The sequence below is a fragment of the Halictus rubicundus genome, chromosome 10, assembly GCF_050948215.1.
Source record: "Halictus rubicundus isolate RS-2024b chromosome 10, iyHalRubi1_principal, whole genome shotgun sequence".
Taxonomy (NCBI): Eukaryota; Metazoa; Arthropoda; class Insecta; order Hymenoptera; family Halictidae; genus Halictus; species Halictus rubicundus.
Window position 1 is genome coordinate 8035234 of NC_135158.1, and position 22981 is coordinate 8058214.

At 42.7% G+C, this 22981-nt stretch overlaps 1 protein-coding gene across 1 annotated transcript in view; it reads right to left on the reverse strand.

Annotated features, from left to right (window-relative positions):
- Cad89d (cadherin 89D) overlaps window positions 1-21821 on the reverse strand; it is a 61826-nt gene extending 40005 nt beyond the window's left edge. Inside the window, exon 1 of the mRNA XM_076795534.1 lies at window positions 21636-21821. Within this exon, the coding sequence (XP_076651649.1) occupies window positions 21636-21644 (9 nt within the window). The 5' untranslated portion in view covers window positions 21645-21821. The remainder of the gene's footprint in view (window positions 1-21635) is intronic.
- Between the last annotated feature and the right edge of the window lie 1160 nt (window positions 21822-22981).

Genomic DNA, 22981 nt, shown 5'->3' on the forward strand with positions numbered 1-22981 from the left:
CGTTCATTTTCGAACTGTATTAGGTACAGTGTCGCAGCAGTCCTTGACCAGAAATGGGTAAAAACGATGAATCGAAGAAGTGATAAACTAAAACAATGTAAATTAAAATTTGCTAATATTACAGTTCATGAAATATATCTATTTGATTCTAGTTCGTACAGCGTCTATACGTACATTGTATAGCATCAATTACTCTTCATGACAGTAATATTGAAGATACATCAGTTTAGGATACACCTGACCGAGATTACTATGCACCGGTCAAAGGATCAATTAAAGGTCAATCAAGGGATGCATCAATTCTGTAATTGACCTGCTAATGTCTGCCAGCAATAGACAGTGTTTGACCAAACAAATTCCGATGACAATTTCGTACAATTTCCTAGCCAACAGGATACAAGATACCATAAATATTTTCAACAAATATTTCACCATCCTAGTCTCTATTTAGATTAATGAAAACTCTTCTATCCGAACTCTTCCTACTAATTCGGACTCTATAAGACTGTATCGCTCGTCCAAACCAACCAAAATTTTTGTTTAACGTTGTAAGACCAACTTAAGCAAACAGAGTTCTCCAAATGGGTTCTCCATATTTTCTAGAACTAATAAACTAACTGATTTTCAGTTCCCATTGTTCATATTCCTGGGTGATAATAGCCCTCAAAATAAGTGAAATAAATTCTTTAAAAATCGTACGCTTAAGCCGTCGTACTGCAATTAAGAATTGTCAATCTGGAGACCCAAATGCGAGATTCCAACCCCAACCATCTGAATACAAACAATGAGCACTGGCAAAAATTCGTGTCGAATACCTCCTCAAGTTCTTCCTAAATCCTGATCGCTTGAAGTATCCCTCGCGGGCAACAGATCGGAAGGGTCCACAGAAAACGGTCTACTGACCTTTCCTCAGCCTATGCACCGACGTCGCCAGGAACCGGAGGACACCGACAACCGAATAGTACATAAAGACACCAAGTGCAAGGACACGGTACGGCACTCGTCATTCGAATGACCGGCTCGGTAGGCCCGGGCCAGCTCTTAACAAGATCCGCGCACGATTTCGCGTGTGTGGTTCCTCCAGGTCGCCGGGGCGGCCGAACTCGCCCTCCCTCTTTTTGGCTAGAGACCCGCGGTGCCCGGTGGTCGCCAACAGGACGAAACTTTCGCCCAGTTTCGCGTTTCACGTTTCACTGGTGACTGGCATTGGCCGCGGTCGGCCGGCGGCCGTACACGTCCACCACTTTCGGTCCAAGCCGCCGATCCCCACGAGGTGTCCAAGAAGGACTTTCGACGTCGCTCGTCGGCTAAAGCAAAAGGCAAAGACACAGAGACTGCACGGCGTGTGTGTGTGTGTGTGTGTGTGTGTGTTGCTGCAGGCTGCCGTTGGACGGCGATACGTCTACGTGCCCCGAACAGGAAACAGGCAAATGGTTCCCGCGCGAACAGCCCGTTCCTATATCCACCGTTTACCCCCCTTCCGAGTGGAGGACGCTCGTCCTTTCGCTTTCAACGGCCACTGACCACCGGGACTTGTCCGCGGTTAGGGCCGAGCTGCAGCTCTCTTTGCCAGAGATACAGTTTGGTAATGTCGCTGACGTGGGACGGAGACGAAGTAGGACCTAGGGCACTTTTACCTGGAACTCGGATATTTTTGCATTGAGGGCTTAGGAAGATGAGAACCGAGATAATATAGTCCTTGTAATTTAGTTGTGAGTAGGTACCGGAAGTCTTGAACCCTCTGAATTCCATGCCGTGTGCTAGGACTTGAAACAATGAAACGTTAACTATCCTCGGTTAAACTGAGATTGTGTACTTTATACGTGTGTGCGATGCTGGTAGTTCTAATTTTTCAATTCAATTAACACTGAACGTGTTAGCGATGGTCTAAAAAAGCTATGGTATTAAAAATATTTTTGTATGTCAGAATTATGGTCCAGAATTTCGTCAAATGAATTTTTGTTCTTGGGAAAATCGGCTTTGAAAGCTCGGTAGGTTCTTGCGCATTAGTAGGTATTCACAAGAAGTAGAATCAGTTGACCATGATCAGACGCGCCAGCCGACTCCTATTGAATAGGATGTGTATCTACTTGATGCATCTTCACCGGTGACCAACTCCAATTTGCAACCATAAAAGTGAATAAATTCGCCGGAAATACACTTTGAAATTGATTTGAAACAATCCCTTAAAAATCAGCTTACGAACCTAAATGTAAATTGTACTGAAAAATCCATACGTTTGATTTTTGGAATAATATTTTTTAGAAATCCGCCATTCTCAAATTTATCATAGAAAATGAGACATAGGAAGTGTATCAACTGACCATTATTGAAAATACTATTATTTTTGAGGCCCAAAAATGATAAGAGATACACTTACATATCTGATCGAGTGGAATAACATATTCGTTTATTTTACTGCCCCTTTTTCAACTAGACATAATTATTCAGTACTCCGTAGCTTTCATGATGGAGAACGTCGTTTCTTCCTCGTCGCTATCTGACAATTGCAATATAGATCTCATTTGTTGAACGATAAAATATGACGACGCAAGCGAGTGAATGTCGACCGATTTTTCGAACCACCGATACAATTCCATGTGTTTCGGTAAACGCGGAAGTAATGATAAAACGATACACAGTTCCTCGTTAAAAACACTCAGCGTAGATTTACTATCCGCTCTCGTGTTGAAAGTTGATGTGCTCTAATTGAGGAAATAATACTTCTTAATTCGGTTTATTTATTTTCACGTTTATATACCAAAAAAAAAATCAGATCTTTCCAACAACGTCGTGCGTCTAATTAAAACGTTTCATAGCCCCCCTTGCAATCATTAAAATAATTTATACCGGTTCGCAAAATAAGTACAAGTTCAACATTAAATAGTGTTATAAATTGACAGTTTTCGCCAACTTTAATTTAGTAGGTGACAATACAAGAAAAATGAAATTGAACCGGCTGGACCAGTTAATGGCGTTTTGCTTAATAGAATATCTCCCTATTACGCGTATCTTTATATCCTCGATAAATTCTGAATTTAATTATCGACTGATGCACGTCCTCTGGATCAGGATTTTATATGTCGGTGTACAAGTTTTTAAAATCTAATTTACGATCGACAGATCGTCTGCACCAGAGTCGCCAGATCGAGACTTGTTCCCCCACTCTAATTTCCCCTTCTACCGCCCTATTCCCCCACGCTTCCGGTCACGTGACGCGTTCCGTCTCTGTAGTGTATACTCCGGTACTGAGCGGAGAGAGGGTAACGTTTTCCCCTCGATTCGTGCCCCCTCCCCTCATCTGGCGGTCACCTTCCTCCCCTTCACGGCTTATGGATTTTCAATAGTATACAGGAAATACAGAAAAACCTCTTTCACTAGAGGAACAACCGAAAGAAGACATAAATGAAAACAGCATGGAAACATGCAAACTTTGGTGGTGACTATATAATTGATTAATAAGGATGTTATTTTAAAATGTAGTAATTTTATTTTGCAAATCGAGCATGAATGTTTGCAATCTTCTGATATTACAAAGGATAACGAGTAATATTTTTGTATGACTTGGCGGAAAACGTGTTAAACGGTCACGAGAGACTTGATCGGCTAGTTAAAGCAGCGAGCAAGATCATCATAAAATGGTTGATTAAGGTATCGAAATCCGTTCGGTATTACGTCGCGAGTAGAATCGAACCGGTGGAATTCGAAGCGAGACAATGCCCGCGATTTCAATCTAGGCGTTACCTGCTCGGTAAGCAAGAACCTTCCAAGGTAATCACGGGGACGCGGTCGAATTAAGCGGGGAAAAGTGAACGGACAGAATCATGCAAATAAGTGGAGAACTGTAACGCCGCGATTGTTTTTGCGGGAAGCGGAGCCGAAACGAAGCTGGGAACGCTAGGCCGAGAAAACGCAACGCCGTGCACAAAGAGAAAATCTAGCAAACGAGAAAAATCACCAGCCCGATAATCGGTCTATAAAATTACACAAAAAGGGACGTTCTTTGCTCTGCAACGCTAATTAAAAATTGTGCAAGATCGCGCGTCGGCCTCTCGGAACGATCAACGATAATTTCATAGCAGTGTATTATATTCGTGAAAGTATTATCCCCCCGCCCCTTCGTCGTTTCTTTTCTGACAGCTCTAATGGGCCTCTTCGACAAAAACAATTTAAATAGAGAAATATATTGTGTTATCCAAGATGCGATCGCAGTTTCGATAGAACATTTTTTATGCAGGACAAACTATAACGGAGAAGTTACAAATTAAAATTTAAGAATTCAGTACGGGCAAATGCTGGTAAAAACATAGCAGCAGGTCTTCCCCGGTCGGAGGTTAAGTGCCTAAGAACTTTCTAAAAGCTTGTAAAAAAAAAAAGATAACGTTTACAGAAACTTTCTCTGATAATCAGGGTAAAGATTTTATTATCTGCATCGGAAGGTGAAATTAATTTGAAGGAGTTGCATCGATTGTGATCGACAGAAAATTTAGGTGATAAAACTGTCTGCTCGAATGTTATTACGCTACGAAAGCTGTCATTGCATGTTGTTACTTTTATTTGTTAGAGAAAACGTAGACGGAATTTAATTTTTGAGGAACACGGGAGCCATATTCGCGACATAAAAATGCCAAAGAATTCCGCGTATTCGTACAGAAGTAACTTCATTGAAGTAGAACATCGATTTATATCTAGGTTGATAGATAAATCGAAGAAGCAAATTCCACGCGATGTAGAACCGGCACGGAATTATATAAAATTCACGTTCGGATGGAGCCAGACTTCGTTCATCGCGGGTAAATGATTCAAGAAGCCAGCGAGGGTTTTAATTAATTTACGCAGTCTTCAATAATTCTATTGGAATTAATTTAGTTCAAGGTACACTTCGATTCTGAGCTGTCCATGCAACAATGTAATCGAAGGAACGTGACGATCCCTCCAAACGCTTTTATTGGTTTACTTAAATCCGAGTCCCGTCTATATATCAATCTATTAGCGCAACGAATTATACCCAAGACGTTGTACATGATATTTCGAAGACCATACGTGCTACGTATATTTTTAAGTGTGCTCACATCAGAATAGCATCACTTTACCATTTCAATAATTTAAAATCAACAATTAAAATTAGTCTTCAATGATTTTGTTATGAAACATTTACCAACATACTCGTGACATTTCTCTGATTAAAATGATACCAAACACGGCACAATTTGGATCGTATTTACTTATTTAATCCGCGATAGAGTAGAACCTCGATTATCCGAACTAGCTACAAGGTGGAACATTTTAAATGTTTTTCCAAGGAACCCTATATATTTTTTCTTGAATATCCGTATAGAGTATAGAGCATCGAAAGAGATATACTTCGTGCTAGTTAGGACAAATTCACAATTATCGTGCGCATCTTTTGTCCGTGTATCGAGGCGTTACTGTGAATCCGTACACTTCGCATTCGATTTCGAGAGGACAATCTGAAACCTTCGGCTCCGTTAATTTCAGAAAAACATGTTACAAAGCGTGCTGTCGTTTTATTAATTCCAAGTCGCCGGGTCCGCTGGTTTCAAAATGAAAATTCCCATTGTGGTGTGCGGATGTCAAAGGGACGTCAAAGGGTGGGAAGACTTCGTGCCTCGCGGGCTCGGCGCGTGCACAGAGGCGTTACTCGGGGAACTGCACAGGAACTCGTTACGAATATCTGTCCTTTCGCTTCTGCCGATTATTACGCGGAAACGCGAAGCGTGAAGTGTGAGCTTGGCGGCGGGACTCGGCGCGGCGGAAAGAGGTCAAGAGTCTTTTGCAGCGTCGTTACGGTTCCCCGCGTCGAACAATGCGGCCGCCGACGGCGCGTCTGTGTTTTCAGCTTTTAATACGAAGATTCACGGCTGCTGTCGCCGATTCGGCGTACAATGCTGGCCGTCCCGTCGCGTCGCGTCGCGTCGCGTCGCGTCGCGTCGGGCCGAGTCGATAGGAGGAAAGTCGCAGGGACAAGCACGCGCGACTATTACAATGCCCGACGCATGATCGCGGCGCGATGAAAGAGAAACGGTAAAAGCGGATCCCTGTCGCCCAGCGATCGTCTGATTCATTTCACCCGGGCTCATTGTGCTCCCAAAGCAGCAGTTAACCCTTTTATCATTGTCGCTTTCGATGTCTATTGGCTCCTGTAAGCGGTCGCTGTGCGATGAAGAAGGGAACCGAAAAAGAAGAAAACTCAAGTCTATATACAATAGTAAAATGATTTTTTATTCGGCTGCATTGGTGATGCGTCGCACTGCGCAGTTTAGTATGGCCTCGTACAACTGAGCAAATGCCGGCCTGGGTTACTGATCGAACCTATTCGTGTGTATGCGAACGACAGATTTTTACGCTCAAGAAACCACCGTTGAGACGATTTTCTCAGCCAGAACGATGCTACGCGTTGCTAGGACTGCTAGGACTGTGTTCCATCTCCAATCCTGATCAAGAATTTTCAGTTTCGAGCGGAAGACGCCTGACATGGTCGTCCGGAAGAGTCAATCGAATGGTGAACGCTACGGTTTAAATGATTTCGGAGTCTTCTTGGGTGAGAGGGACCTTCCGGATTTTCGTTCGGTCACATATGCTGTGAGATTTCGGAAGAGTTCGTATTCGAAGCGAAGTGGAATGAAGGAATTCTTGAAAAGAGTGTTTCCTGTCTTTGTAGTGGCTTCTGATCGTTTACAATTTCAATCTCGATCTTGTATGGAATTTATTACATTGTAATGAGCGAAATAAATATATTTTAAGAGAATAGACAAATGAAAAATATTGAATAAGGAAGGAATATTCTTTAAGTTTAGTTTGCAGCTCCTAAAAGTTTATAACTTTCGCTAGGAATACATCTGAGCCGAAGTAACCTCTTATGAGACAAAGGTGATTACAAAAGTATTTTGTGTATAATAGTTTCGAGGAAAAAAAGATTCGCGAGGATTTATGATTGCAATTTCGAGCTTAGGATCGTAATGTTGACGACAGTAATAAAATAGTTTTCACTTTCGCCGAGATTGGGGCTGTGAAATACATTGATCCAAACGTCGGCTGGTAGAGCAATACAGCAGTTCGCCGCGGCCATGACCGACGCCGTGTCACATCGACGTCGACGTCGTATTGTCAGTCACTTGCCTCTTGCCTTCAAGCAGTTTCAAAAAGTTCCCTCTGCAGAGCGAACATTTTCATCCACAAAGCAAGGGAATTAATTTATGAGTGTTCCACTTCTGCAAAAATCCAAAAGATAACGTCGCAAAAACAAAGAGACTGATAACCACCCTTCCACATTCCGCTCCTTGTCTATTGTCCATACTACAAACGTACGAGTGGTTTTTATCAATTTTGTATTCTCTTCGAGAATGGGGAACAAATGGTATCACTGGTTGTGCATACGGAAAGAATTTTTCCATTTTCGACTAAAATTAATTTAACAAAATGATCCGTGAAATGCATTGAAGCATCTATAACCAGCAAGTCAGTTGCATAAGGATTCTTATACTTAAGTAATAATTTGTGGCGTATACTTTGTTCATATTAAATAAGTTAGCAAGTCGTGTTTTCGACTAGGCAACATCGACAACGCGCAGAACGCACGTTCGAATTCCACGGATTCGTTGATTGATCACTCATGATAGCAATTATTTACGCCCCTATTCAGTTTGAGACAGTTTTATGTAGGAACGTTACTTTTACTTCGGTATTAAATTCCCCGCACGTTCTCGGCAGCGAGAGCGCACGCCGACAACGATTTTGCATTCGATGCGTGCAAAGTGGGTTTATTTTCTCGTTCAAGCCGATACCTTTCGGTTTTGATCGTGCCTGCACACGGGAATCTCTGTCGCGTGAAATGATTCGCAAATTTTTCTATTATCTCGGCCGGAGCCACGAACGTGAGGAATACTGATTGGATACGGTTGTGAATGAAACGTTTGTGTACTTTGGGAAACTAGTACAATAAAGTCTCTCCGTATAAACTCATCTAAAAGAGTTGGCGACGAGCTCAGAGAAACAAATTGATGCTGATTAATTGCTGCTTAAAGACCAGTGCAATAAACTGAATACAATGAAACCGAATGAAATTCAGGCAATCTTGCACAACAATGTTACACACCGGGGAAAGTATATTAGATTTCATATAATCTCTTTCACTGTGTAAGAGGTATACTAAGAAATAAAATGGTGCCTTTTATTTGTTGAGGGGGAAGGAAATAAAGTCTCGAAAATAGTTATCTTCTCTTGGAGCTTCTCTCGGGAATCTTCTCGCTGCTTTCGACTACCCCTGACCTCCTACAATATGTCTGACCATCCTATTCAGCACTCATGGACGTCTTCAATCATCGTCCTGTAACCCTTTTCAGTTCCAAAGTCTTCAAGATCTTTACGGGCGCACTAAGAGGGCGGAGATCATTCTTCAAGGACCAGTCGAAGGACACAGCACGGGGCTTCAAAGCCCCAATGCTGCTTGGAAGGTTCGATAAAAGAACCATTTTGCCTTTCATCTGCTTCAATTTGCTATTTTTGTAATATACACTCCTCTTCGTATCACGAGAACCTAAACGAAATTTGTTTTCAGGAGCTCACGAACCATAGATTCGAATTACATTCGCCCACAGGAATAATCAATTTTTTAATAGAAAATCATTGACGTTGGACTGCAGGTTACTATCGAGTTAATTTAAAATGCTCTAGAACCTACAAACTAGTAAAAATCGAATGGCAGCGGTTCGCGGTTCTGAGACAAAGAAGAATAAATGATCAGATTGGTAAATTGCAAACCCATGTAAAAAAAGGGGTATGAAAGCCGTTTTAATGGTATCAAATTGTTTTCCTGCTAACGAAATTACCGTTCGAACGTGCTCCGGCAGAATCTCTCACTCCCTCTCTCGCAGAAGAAGAAGAAGAAGAAGAATACACGAAGTGGTTGCAGATGTCTCTTAATTTACATCTTGGCAGGCAATTCTCGGGCCGCTAGAGAGATTAATCACAATCTCAAGGACCGAATTAATTCGGCTTCCGGCCGGATGTTGTTAATGACTGGGCCATCGATCGGGGACGATCCCTGGACACTCAGCGGTCCGAATGGTTCTTTCAAAATGTATGAAGTTTTGGTTACAGAACCTGGAATTGAGATCATCAGATATTGAAGTGTACAGCTTTGTCCACACTGAAGCAACGTCGACCACCTTCCTGTTGCTTCTGTGTGGACATACCTTAAGGCAAACCACTAGCACCTTTTTATTTAACGTTAATTTTAGTCCGTTCTTTGGAGGACAGAATTATTTTTCTTGCAACTTAAAGAATTTTATCCATTTATCAGTGTTGGCATACAAAAATGAGCAAGTATCTTAACTTTTGATTACAGCAAGTACCCAATTAATTTTTGAGGCCACGTTTAGACTGCGGCTCTAAAAATCAAATTGGAATTTAGTCCTCTCTTTAAGTTGTCTTGTACTGTTTGAAATTGCGCCCACCCATTTTTCTCCAAAAATGCATAAAATCGTGTAATTAAGAGGTTTATGAATTTCGTCCGGGTTTTCACGATTCTGGACCACTGTGGAACGGGTCCTCGTCGGCCGCTCTTCCGAAATAAGCCCTCCACCGAATTGATTTCGACGAATGCATTTAGAGAAAGCCTCCGCGCCTTTTTATCCGGGGAGGGCGAGCGGACTATTTGTCGATGGAAACTGAACGTGTCGGTGAATTCATCCGGCGAACGGAGAACGATCTATAGCACGCATCCTAACCCCGAACCTGGCACCGACGACAGGTGGCACGGTATCAACTGGATCACGGATGAAAAGGGAAAAGCCAGAAGTAGATTTCATCGCTTTCGGTACACTTGCCGTGAAAACTTCCCGCGCTCGGAATACTCATGAACCGTTTTCATTCTCTTCTGCTCTTATGCACAATATATTCCTTTCGGGATCCCGGCGACCTCGAACCGAACACATTTATTCGAACAGACGTTGACGGCGATGGTCATTGATATTCGCGGTAAAATTAATGTCCCGACGTCTCACGATTTCGCGGCGGATTTTCGCAATAATACTGCTCAACAATTTACAGTGGATTCTGACTTGAAGATTGAATTAATAACAACTCCTTAAAAATTAATCTACGGTTTTCTGATTTTTTTTTTGGCTGTTTTATAGAGCAAAAATGAGGTACAAGTTTAATCGTGTAATACCTTCATGGTATACCTTATATTATTGCAAAGATGGCGGTACCCTTTTCACTCAAGGTTTCATGAGTCGACTAGAAAAAATCGTAAATCAAGATTTAAGCATCCGTTGCAAAGGGGAAGGTTCAATCTTTAGATCTGCGGCAGTTTCGGCCTCGAGAAAAATCTTTCTCGAATATATTATAAGATACTAGAATGTAACGGTAGTTACAGGGAAAAATCGAAAAATCAATTTCCACCCCCATTTTCTCGGTCTAATTCTAACTAAAAATTCTGAAAAAAATCTGGCACGTTTTCGGCATCGAACCACGTGTTGTCAAATTTTTTCCGATTTTTCTAGACAGTCAGACACGACAAACGCTGTCATGCAGCAAAATGGTAACTGGCCGGAAACCGTAGCGAGCCGTCGTAATCACGAATTTACTTGTTTCCGTGGATGTTCCACGGTTTCCTCGCAAACGTGACCTAAGTGGCTAAATGGATATTACACGTATTACACTTTGTCTGCCGCGGACCGAGTGCCACCCCCCTCCCCCCTACCCCTGTGCGTGTGCAGAACGTATGCACTATGCACGCTGGAAGCTGTCCGGCGCAACGTCGACCGGGAATTACAGTCGCAAAGAAGGGCAAGGTCGAGACACAGAGCATATTGTGCATCGACGACGTGTCCAGTATCCGGCGGAACAATCGAGCGACGCATAAACCGCGTGTGCACCGAGCTTTCACGAACCACGAAAAACTAACCTTGCTCAGAAATTAATGGTCGCCCGCGGGCGTGATTCATTCTTAATATTGGTAATCCGCTTTGTTCCATTACAATATCCGGCGATTGCCGGACTAATAATTGACGGCGGAAACTAGAATGCTTCCGCGAGGAAATCCCATGTAAACGCCTGCTTTTAATTTCTTTTTATTGGCAGCCTCCCAGATGTCCAATGAAAATTCTTGCGAAAAATACAGGAGCTGGAAAATGATTAAGTACGACTCGACGAAACGGCAATGTTCATTGACTTCAACTTTTTAGCGCTCATGTCTGATCAGTTATATTTTTTTCGTAGGGTAAGAAGATAACAACCCTTAACTTCATAAGTGTATTTCTCGATTGCTATTTGAGATATCTGAATTAATCAAAATAGTAGATATACATTGGCTCTAATTCATGTATTTTTTGTATGATTTTCAGTCAGTTTTCAATGCCGAAAGAAAAATCTACACTTTGAGGGTAGTTTTTGCAAACAGTCTCTTTTAAGAAAATAAATGCTACGTTATTAAGTTATTATTCAAAGAATATCAAAAGTGTCAGGTTATCAGAACAATTAGCCAGATATAAGACCAATGTACACCTCGATATATATTTAATATAAAAAATTATTTATTTAATGCTTTAAACCAGATGGAGAAAGACCGAACGTTCCTACTTCCATTGTGAAGGAATTGAGATCAAATGAATTGATATTTTAAGAAAAGAAAAATGCAACGACATTTTATTGAATTATTGAAGTTTGATCTTTGTTATTTTATTAAAATATCGAAGTACAATGAATGAATAGCTTTCTCCTTTCAGGAAACAGGGTACAGCGCCATGAAAACTATGTTCGCCGATCGTATCGGATCTGCCAACGAGAGAGGTTTCGATCCAGCCGAGGAAAACGCGATTTTTCCTTCGGTAGCCGGCGATTAGTGTAATCCGTGTCGACCTTAATAAGCGATAGCTCACGGCTATACACGCCGGTGCGCGCAAGAACGAAAGTTACAGAGCGCGCACGCGACACGAACGGAAGTTTTGCCGTAACAGATGTTATTATGCGCTTCTTTGCAATCTCGTACGATTTGATCGGCTAACCGAGCTCCGTAGGAAAACGAACGTGCGGTTCCCCGCCACTGTACCGTTTTCAGATTACCATTATTGTTCGCCGCGTGCGGTTCGCCTACCAATTTTCCTCGGAAAAGTTCATCTGCGTGCAGCATCCCCGCAATAATAGAACACTGAATTTTTCTTTGGTCAACGACACTGTCCGCGTTGCTCTTGACAGCCAGACGACGAAGGATCAGTGATTACAGCGCGAAGAATGTTGTAATGACAGCTTACGCAACTTTGCACTCTAACCGTTGCATACCGATTGCCCAATGTTTATATCGCTTCTGCGTGTCTAATTGTGGCAAAAAGGTGATCGAAGAATTTATTTAATATCGCACCGCGATATGCAGAAGAACAGCAATGTCCTATTTTAAATTGCAAGTGTTACGAAGCATTTTGATGAAATTTTTAGAGAAATAACAAAATAATTTAATGCGTGTGCACACGCGAGCAAAAGAGGAAAGCCGATATCTTGCGTGAGATTCGTTCACGCAATACGCCATAAAATTCTGCCGCGCCGAAATGCAGATACGAAGCCGTAAAAATATTTTTATCGGCACTTTCGATGGGGAAACAAAACGACGGCTACACTGCGAAAAAATGGAAACGGGAGACTGAGAGAGAGAGGGAAATAGAAGGATGTGCAGAAATCCTTGCAAAGTGGAGGAAAGCATCGAACAACTTCAATATACGATACATCTTTATTTGTTCCGTGTACTGTCCTTGCAACGCTTGCACGGTCTCCGAAGCTTTATTCGTTCCACGGCTACCGGTGCCAATTGCCAAATTGAATGTCTGCAATTATACCGTAATGATTCTAAATGAAATGTTTCACAGATGCGCGCGTGTAAATAGCTAAACTTTAATGAAAAGCATGGGGGACCCGAAACGCGTGCCAAGTCTGTGCGCAAGCTGAACTTTGAAACCAATAACTCGTTAAAAGCTTCGGGAAATCTGTGACAAGTCTCCGGCGAGGACCAGAATTTTAAACGAAATTCTCATAGCGTTTCTCTGTACACTTCTCCTATTTTTCTATCGTACTTCCCAACAGGATATTCGAAATTAATTAAAATAATTTTTCAAACAGTACTTGCTGATCGAACTCTTAAATACAGTATTCACATTTTTCCTTCATTTCAATCTCCGTACATTAAACACGAGAAAAATCTGAGCGCATGCAGGCTTCGTTGCACTAAAAGCTGCTCCAATGTGGCGTGTTTCGTATCAACATAAACTCCAGAATCTAGGGTCCTACCCTGATTCTATTGTCGTTAGGTCCGCCCCCGTCGCGTATCGCGTCATTTTATGCGCATTATACAAACAATTTTATGCGATCTCGATAGAAATTACCTCGTTCAGGGTAATCTAAATAAATGGATATTAATACATACCTTTTGAAGGCGATCGATTTAACATCGCATCACGATAGAAATTAAATGTTTTGCTCCGCCGAACAGCTGATTGTTTGAGTGGGTGATTGTCCATAGGTCTCGTGATTTCGAGCTCAACGATTGTGCAGAGGCTTGTCGAAAGGTCGGACGTATCGATCGGGGTCTCTGGTTGTCCGAATTAAAGCGGCATCAGTTTGTTATTCCATCCATTGTCCCCCATTAAACGGCACCTTGGCCCCCGCGTCGTCGTAGATGCGCTCTCGCAAAGCAAGAAGCCGCGCGGGTCAAAGTACTCTACAGCTGACTCGGCTCTGCAATTTACTGGAAATCGTGAGCAGCCTGCGTACAGAACGAAATCGGCCATCTGCTCTTTTTCCCGACCCAGAGAGCCGAGCCGACCGCGCGACGCCTCGCGCACTTTAAAATATCTATCGAAAGCGCCCCGAGGAAAGTGCCCGAGAGCTAATTCGAAGCTGGTTTTTCACTTTTCCACTCGAGCCGGGACAGACCGGCGCAGTTTCGCCGGACGTTTATTGTCCAAAAAGCGGTTCGCTGTAGCCGCTTATGCTCTGTTGCACGAGAACCCCGGGAATCGACCGCGACAAAATGCCCGACCCGCTCGAATTCGGGTCTGTGCAAATGGCGGCGACGGCACTCGGAACGGAATCTCAATTTTATCAGACGGAGATCGTTTGACCGAGGATCTTTGTGCAAGATGAACATTTGTTGCATTAATCCGTCGACTGCGGCGCATCTAGCTTGGAATCGTAAGTAGACTGCGGATTTTTATGCGGAACAAAAATTGTTTGTGCCGATCACATCGAACTGCAGCCGAACAGAAATTTCTTTGTTCCTCCAATCATTTCGGTAAGCCGACACCCCGAAACTCTTAAATTCTTTTAATCCGTCTCTTCCTTTGAATCGCATTAGTTTTCCGATTAATGCATAAAATTTCCTTCCGGTGGACAAACAACGAGCTGAACCACGAGGTAAGAGAAATTACATTGACAAGTTTGCGATACTTTTAAATCAGGAAATCCCACTGGTTGGAATAATTATTGAAATCAATCGATAAAAGGAGAAGGTGACTGACATTTATGCGCAATACATTATACGAAACTGGTAACGGACGTAAATGACGTAAATGTTACTCTGTTAACGACTGCAAAAGGAAGGAAGAAAATGAAAACTGGTTGAACCAGTCGCAACGTTTACGAATACTGCAGTTTCTTCCTTATTGGGGGCGTCGATCCGATATCCGCAATAAGCTTGCATTCTAATTACTCGAGGACGTGGAAATAATTATTACAAAATACGGTAATCTATATAGGCTGATAATCAAGTAACTAGCACTGGTGTTGCTCAAATGCTACCTTGTCTTAAACCACAACTCTCGTATTCGCATACAATTTTTTAGGAACACTATTGGGGATCAACTTTTACAAAACCATTTTTATTTTTCATTTCAGAACTTTCACCGATTGGCGGCCTTCCACTGTTTATGGGTTACAAGTTCACGTGTTCACGTGTTTAGTATTAATATTTTTTAGTGAAACTTCCGCAAAATTTACTTCAAGATGGCTTCAAGATTTACTTGTAATGTAGCTACAAAGATCTTTTAACAAAAGTTTCAATAACATTCTATTTTTTTAGTGTTAAAAAGAGTACCGATGCCTTCCAGGAAACAGTGTTATGTGCTCTGGAACATTTCTTTTGTTGGACCTTTATAATCCTAATTCAGAGTCTTCCGATTTGTTTAGAACGTTTTTGGTTGGATGAAAGAGGTTACGAGTTATTTTCGATATTAGCGCGAACGTACCAACGCTATACGTCCTAGATGGAAGAGTCGGTGCAACTGTGCGTGCACGTGGGACGATGACGATTCACCTGAAGAATATTCGGGCCAGCAATGTCGAAGAACGGATATCGAACCGGCGAGAGATCGACGAGCCGATGATTACTTGACCGTCGCGGAAGCGTATCACGCTTGGACGGCGATGGCCAAGCACGCCGAGACACGGACACGCTCGAGCGGAACATCGATCCGATAATCATTGTTTTGTCAGCCGTATCGGACGTCGTGCCCGACAAAATGAATCCCCCCGAGCAGCATCGAGGGCCCAGGGGATTCGATTTTGTCGAACGAACGTCGGGCCGGCTTCCCATTCGTATGGAAACGAAACAAATCCGAAATCGAACGGCCTGGTGTACGGGGAAAATTCTGCTGATCATTTAATTAATTTGCATCGGCGATTCGTGTACTCTTGGTTACCCTGAATTCAACGCTCCGCTGGCCGTGAACCAATAGCACCGAGAATTTCACTTCCAAGAGTTAGGGCTACACACAATGCAACAGAAATGTAGTGCAACGTTATCGAAAAGATTATTTAACCCTTGAACGATCCACTCAAATTTATTTATTTATTAAATAGCCAGATCCAACCTAATCTTCGCTTAGCAATTTTCTTTTAGGGATTTTTTAACATTTTTTTAATTCTCTAACAATCCAAATTGGCTGCTAACAAGCTAGTTTTTAAGTCACTGGGTCAAAATAGACCCACCTCCTTTATTAACCCGCCCGATGATTGACAAACTTTTCAAACTATTATTTATAATTTTTCAATTACTTTTTTTAATGTATTTTGTTGAGAAAGATTTATTTCTCAATGGGGCTTCAGTGAGTATCCATGCCAAGGACGTACACCTTCTTCTGTGCGCAAACAAATTGTTTTTTTATCTGCAGTGTGTAGGATAAAATTCTTATGTTGTATTCATGGCAAACACTCTAACAAAAAAAGACTAGCTAACAATTCTAACAAAGTATAGATGAGTCCGTACATCTTGGATTATCGAGTTTCGTAATTTGATGTGGCCATTATTCGCTTCATAATTATGCGGTGTTATCTGTTTTATCGCCGACACGCGAGTCGTGAAGACAACTTTACGCTGCGTCGGGGAAAGTTAATAACTGCTCGACCGATAGCTGCGGCTTCCGAAAAAGCATGGTGTGAACACCGTTGTCCTTCGAGTTAATTATCCTTGTTGACTGTTCTCGATTTATTCTAGGTTGTCCAGAATTTAAAAAAGGATATTTAAACGAATATGTTGATAAAACGATGAACGGTTTCGTCTCTTTGTCAAATATTGTACGAGTCACTTTATTCCAGCCTCCAATGTAAATATTTGACGTCCTGAATGATTGGCATGATCGAAACTCGGTTCGTTCGATCGGCTGCTTTTTGCCAGGGGTATTACGAACGCAATAGAACATAAACGCTGCGGTATTCGATTACAGAGCGATCTGTAAGCTCGGTGGGAGAATCGCCGACCGAGAAATCCAAATATTCGATGTTTGACCGAATGACACGAAACCATCTCAATGCTCTTAAGACTGGACAAAAGGATTCAGAAGTAGGCCTTCGGATCTGTTTGTTCATGAAAACTGTTCTCCTTTCTTCGCTCGGGACGATTCTTATGGCCGGAAATGATCGCAAACGTGGGCGCAATGCTTAAAGAACAGAATAAAAGCCAGCGGCTACTAGCAAGAAACTTTTGTAAAACGGGGAATCACTGTTGTATCGAGCTAACACACTGAAATTCGCTTATTATCGAAATACAAGTAAATTCCATTAAGAAACATTCAATAATCAATGAATAGTAACAATGAAAGGAATAAATGCATATTTTCTGTCAGATCGTCCAAGAACTGCCAATTAATTTCGTTCTGCTCGTAATAAGCCTAAGTTCTACGTCTTATGGTCAGAGAAAAAGGCAAATGCGCTTTTTCTGGCGTCCTTTCTTCAACAATTCTCGGACCGAAGAGGAAGTATGCAGCGTCAGAGTTCCATTGTCCTCAAGAAGAATGGCATACGGCTCCAAATGAGCTTATTAACCAGTTAATCGATTTTATTCTGCGGCCGCCACTATTGTAAAAGCGCACACCATTTTTTAAAGCTTCGGGTTCGAAGCCGTGCAATTATGAAAATCAATTCTACCGAAATTCATTCAACATCCTCTTTAATACGTACCTCTTTAATATAGTTTGTCACAAACAATAAGATAATACAGTTTTCTTAACCCCTAGTCGTATAATATTGAATCTGTTAAGAGTGCAGACATTTTTTCATTCTTCCAAGTCCAAATAAAATTTCCAATTACGTCTGTAATTTTCTAGAAAAAGAGTGTTACTTAATTCAGTGAATAATGTCCAATGGATTATTCATTGCCGCGCCTAATAGGCCCTGTTCATATCTCCCATAATCGAAAGAAGTATGATAGATCTGAGTACCTGAAGTCCTATAAATCTGAGGGACTTGGGCGTCGAAGTGGGTCAAGTCCAAAATTTAATGCCGCTAAACGACACACTCTCCGTGAGGAATTAAGTTCATAGACAATATTATGCACAAGGTGATTCCTGAAACTGTGTCACACCCTAAACGAAGGGCGCGTCCAATCATGAAAATAATCGATTTTTGATAATAACCTATTACTTTCCACGATATTGAACTGAAACACGTTTAAGTTGAGAATACGCTGAAATTGCGATTTGCATTTAAAATAACAATTGACGGATTAGAAACGTCTCTAAATACATAAGAGAATATTTTTGACACGTTGAGGAGGATTTTTAAGAATAGCATGACTCTATTAAGGGTTCAATAATTTTCAGGAAATTCGCAGATCCTCGCAGGAAACAGACAAACGACTTCCTCTTCTGCCGGCTGTGCTCGCTCGAGTTTCTCAATCATGAAATACAGTTTTCCGGCTGCAGAAAGTCGGTTCGCAGTCTCGCACGTGTATCGGTGCCCTTTCGCGGGGAATGTTGCAGATAAAACGCTCGGTTCCCGGTCGACGGGGAACTAGTTTACACGTTAAAATTAATTCGCAGGCGAGTTCCGCCGGTTTTCAACTGTTGCTCCGCGTCGGAACAGCTCTTCGCCCGTGCCGTTTTCGACCACGCAATCGGCAACATCCGCGAGAAAACCCTTTGACCGAATTCGTCAACGACCGCGAAGTATTCTGATTAAGGTTTAACCGGTATTGGATCCGCGGAAAAGTTGGCGGAGATCGTCGTTAAACGGTTGTTCTTTGACCAGCGATTTCCTCGTTGCCGTTACGTAACCACCGATAATTTAATGCGGTTGGTTGCGTAATATCACGTGCCGTAATAATGTTGTGGGAAAGACAGATCGCTGATAAAACGTGCGCGAAATGGGTTTTCCTTTTCTGCTGCTGATACCAACGAGAACTCGTTTGCTTTCCTTAATGAAGAAAGGAGAATCGGCGGAGTTGTCGCCAGATTAGGGGAGGGAGCACGAATCGGGGGGAAACAGTTACCCCCCCCCCCTCTCTGTCAGTACCGGGCCGCATTTATTACAAAAATTAGTAGGTGTAATTTTAAGTAGGAAAAATATTTCACTTCAGTTCGTTGCATTTCAGTCTAATTATTAACCACCACAATTAAACAACTATTTTCACTGAATCAAGTTTCTAAGTCAAATTCACTGAAAAATACATTGAAACGTATATTTTCCCATGCAATGGAGAACGTCATAAATATGTTTCTCGGCCCGAAACAATTGCCAGAAAATCCCACGTGGTTTTCGCGTTTCCAAAGAGTTGAAAAGAAAATATTCGTATGAATCGTCGACCGGAATCTAAACTGTTCGCCGGACGGTTGAACGCGTTGCGAGAGAGTTGCCAGCGATTTTCGTAATGCTCATAGCCGATCCGCGGACGGATAATCGTCTCGGATTCCGGTCTTTCGTGCGGATACGAAGTAATCGTACCGGCCGGTATTGCGACGGTCCTCGGACGATTCGCTCGGCTGTACATGGTGTAAGAGAAGTAATGGTCATCCGTTCTAGAGTGAATCTGCACCCTTAGACCGGTGGGCGCTCGCCGTTAGGTCGTCCAGAAAATTCTGGGGACTGCTCGCAGAAAGTTCTGGCCTGCGTTGCGTTCATATTCCGTGGCTGCTATCTTTTTTTACGAATTAGGTATCCTCGAATAAATAAGCGCCGTGCGTTCCTCAGATTTCGGTGGAAATCGTTTTATAAATATGACTCCGAATGCATCCTGAAATTGCGACATTGTTAAAACCGCGGCAGTTCATCGGCGCAATTATGCAGATGCATCGATAATGAGCATTGCTTTTCTCACACCCCGCAGAAGAGGGCAGCGACGCCACAAGTTCCAGCAGGCAGTACCGTTTAATCCGCGAATTTGTCTCCGGAGAGCAGAATGCCTGCCAGACATACGAGATAATTATTCACGCTTAAATATAGGATCAGCACGATAATACAGTCTGACGCAAAGTGTTCCGGCCAGACTGCGGAAGTTTATGCGTTCGCGCCGGTCGGGCCTCCCAACCTGCTTAACTCGGCAGAGTTCGGTTTATCTTCGCGAAAGCACAACGAAACTGGAAAAATTCAAATTTCCGCGAACAACCCAGTTCTACCGCTTTAAATCCAGGTTTATTGCACAGAGTAAGATCGCTAAATGTATGTACACGCTGAACCAGTTGTAATTCGAATGCTAACCATTTCGTAGAAAATGTTCTACTTCGCAGTATTGCATTCAATTATGTTCATCCTGGCCAATTATGTAGAATGCGTTTAATTATTGTGTGTGCGGTTGCTGGGAGAGAAGTCGATGTAAAACTGAAAAATTCTCGCATTTATGTATTAATATTTATCAGGTCGCCATGTTATCTTTTTCGTTGTAGATTTGATATTTTTAAATTGTAAACTATAATATTCGATTCAACGAAAGCATATTTTTCATCGAACCGTTTAAACTAAAGGCAGAAAGCGATGACGAAACCAGGAACAGAATTTGTCGGAATCGGATTATGCATAGATAATTACAGGTGAAATGGGTAGTGATTGTGACCTGTTAATCGACACTGGAGGAAGGAAACTGATCGATAGATCGTGTCGATCAACAGCCAGCCAACAACCGCCTGAAATTGGCTTTCGTTTCTTTCGCAAGACAACGCGAGCATTCTCACGGTCCTACAACGTCTCGCTGGGCGTGAATGCTGCATTCGTACTAATATCACTTAAATACACTTACGGTAATGCATACCTTCATCGAAGTGGATCAAGAAACGTCATAAGTATTGAGTAACGCATTCAATTGAAATTGTGGGGCACGTTGACCGATTCATTTTATCCTTGACAACATTCCCGTAACTGTGAACCCTACAACATTCTCGAAAAATGATGAAAAACGAATTTTATGGAACGGAGGCGTTCAATTCAATTCGGAGGCAACGTAAACTCCTAATAATTTGTTGCAACCACACAATTCGAAATATTTTCGAAGAATTTCCGGATGCTCGTTTTCCAGAAATAGGGTACGGAATTATTCGTCCAGACTTAAACATACGCAGCTTTGGTTAGTAAATTGATTCCCTCGATTTCACGGGATTTCCGTGGATCGTCGGGTTACCAGTCAGAGTGCAAAGAATCAAGAAAGGAAATATATTCAGCGCAGGAAAATTCCAATTGGCTCGCGCTCGTAAAATCTCTGCTGCTCGCAGGAACCGGGGAACAATAAAAATTAAATTTCCATTCTGGTATGAAAATACCTGAACGTCGACGAAACGCCTCCAGTGAATCACACAGGAATGCCAGCGATTAGAATTCTTTAGTGTGCGCAAGAGGGAGATATACATGAAAATAATATCGCGATTTCCGTTGGCGGATCGATTCGTTAACCCCGCAGAGGATCACCGTCTAAATAGGAACAGAGATTACCATCTTTGAATACTGTTGCGAAAGATTGCGAAGCGCGGGCTTTTTATCCCGGGCGGTCGGTCTCGAGCCGAGGAGCAACCGGTGCCGTTCAAGACAAATGATCGCTGCAAAATGATCGGCGATCGTCTCCCGTCGTTGAGCAAGGCGGTCCGCGAACGAAACAGTGGCTCGATTTGAAATTCAACCGGCGGCTGCACACTCGATCGGCCGTTGGAATAAATATTCCGCCTTATTCTTCTCGTTTGCTGCCCCGTTTTCTCCCTTGGTCCGATCACGAGGCCACCGACAGCCTGGTAACCTGGTTTCCGCGTTTCTCCCGGCAATCTTTCGGCTCGTTATGGATTCTATGATCGATGAAGGACGTCGATCCTTCGAACGGCAGGAATTTAACGAGGTTCTCTCTCTCTCTCTCTCTATACATATATACGTGCACGTACCGTCGTCATCGTCGTCTGGGAACGTCCTCATCCTCGTCCCGGTCATCCCCGTGCTGGTTTCTGCTCCGAGGATCGAGCCGGTGTCAAGGCCGGCCGCGACGATGGATCACGCGCGGATCTACGGAGTTGAACGCACTCTCTCGATCCCCCTACCTCCGTCTTGTGGTAGTGCAGCACGCGCTCTACCTGCCGAGTCGACGGCCAGCCGTGCACTGGACCGGGTGTATTTACCTGTGCTCACCTGGCCAGCGTGAATCCGCTGCTCGCCGCAGATGAGGTGACCCGTTCCTTCTTCCTTCCGGGTGCCGAGTGATCGCCAGGATCGACGGCCCCTTCTTCCGTCCATGATCCTCGAACCGTTCTCCGTTACCCTGACGCGTTGCGTTGCCCTTTAAGGCAGCGCTGCAACCGATTATTTTATACCATTAGGCTGTCGCAAAAAAATTCTTTCGCAATCCGCAAGCCTAATATCGTTGCATAACACATACACAAACAACCACGATCTCCTGTCCATTAAGGTTTAATCGTTTCTTAACGCTGGGTTTACGGGACCCGTCAAAATGACGGGCTCTAAAAGTTTTTATTTACAACTGTTAAGATTCTATTAGAATCATTCGACAAACTTATTTCTTTCTGAAAAATTTGGGCAGCACGTTCTTGTTATTTTTAGAAAGTAATGTGAAATAGTCACTTTTAGTGCCCCGTAAACCCAGTGTTAAATTTGTTCTCATCTAACCACGCCTTTTCCTTTTTTCGAATAGCTACAATTACTATTATATACTAGGCGATCAATAGACTGCCGAGCTATTATTGATGTGGAATAAAAATTTGTTTCTTCCCTTAATCGTTCGAATAGGTTCGTAGTTATTACTCTTGCGTTGAAGTGTTTCTTTGAAATCGGATCGGTGAGAGCGTTGGCTTACTTTCCCGCGCGACGACTGTAATCATCGATTTGTTTATCAGTATTATTCGTTATAGCGAGTACTCGTCCGTGCCAACATCAATTACCTTACTTCCTGTCTTCTGAATAATTAAAACGAGAACGTTAGATATCTGGGGAACGTTCGTTCATCTCGGAAGAGAAATCCGGGAGGCTGGTTCCTCGTTTCTATAACGAAGACGACTCTGCGCGTCGTTGTTTCCGGACTATCGGGATCCTAACGACCTAATCGGCGATGTACGACCAAACTTTATTATTCACATCACTTTTCACGGGAGAAAATGTACTTTTACCGTGTCGCACGCCCAATTACCGAACTATATCGCTTCCCGACGGTCGATTAACGCGGTAATAGGAGCATTTTGTCGAGATATCGCAATTACCGCGGACGCGCTTTAATGATCAA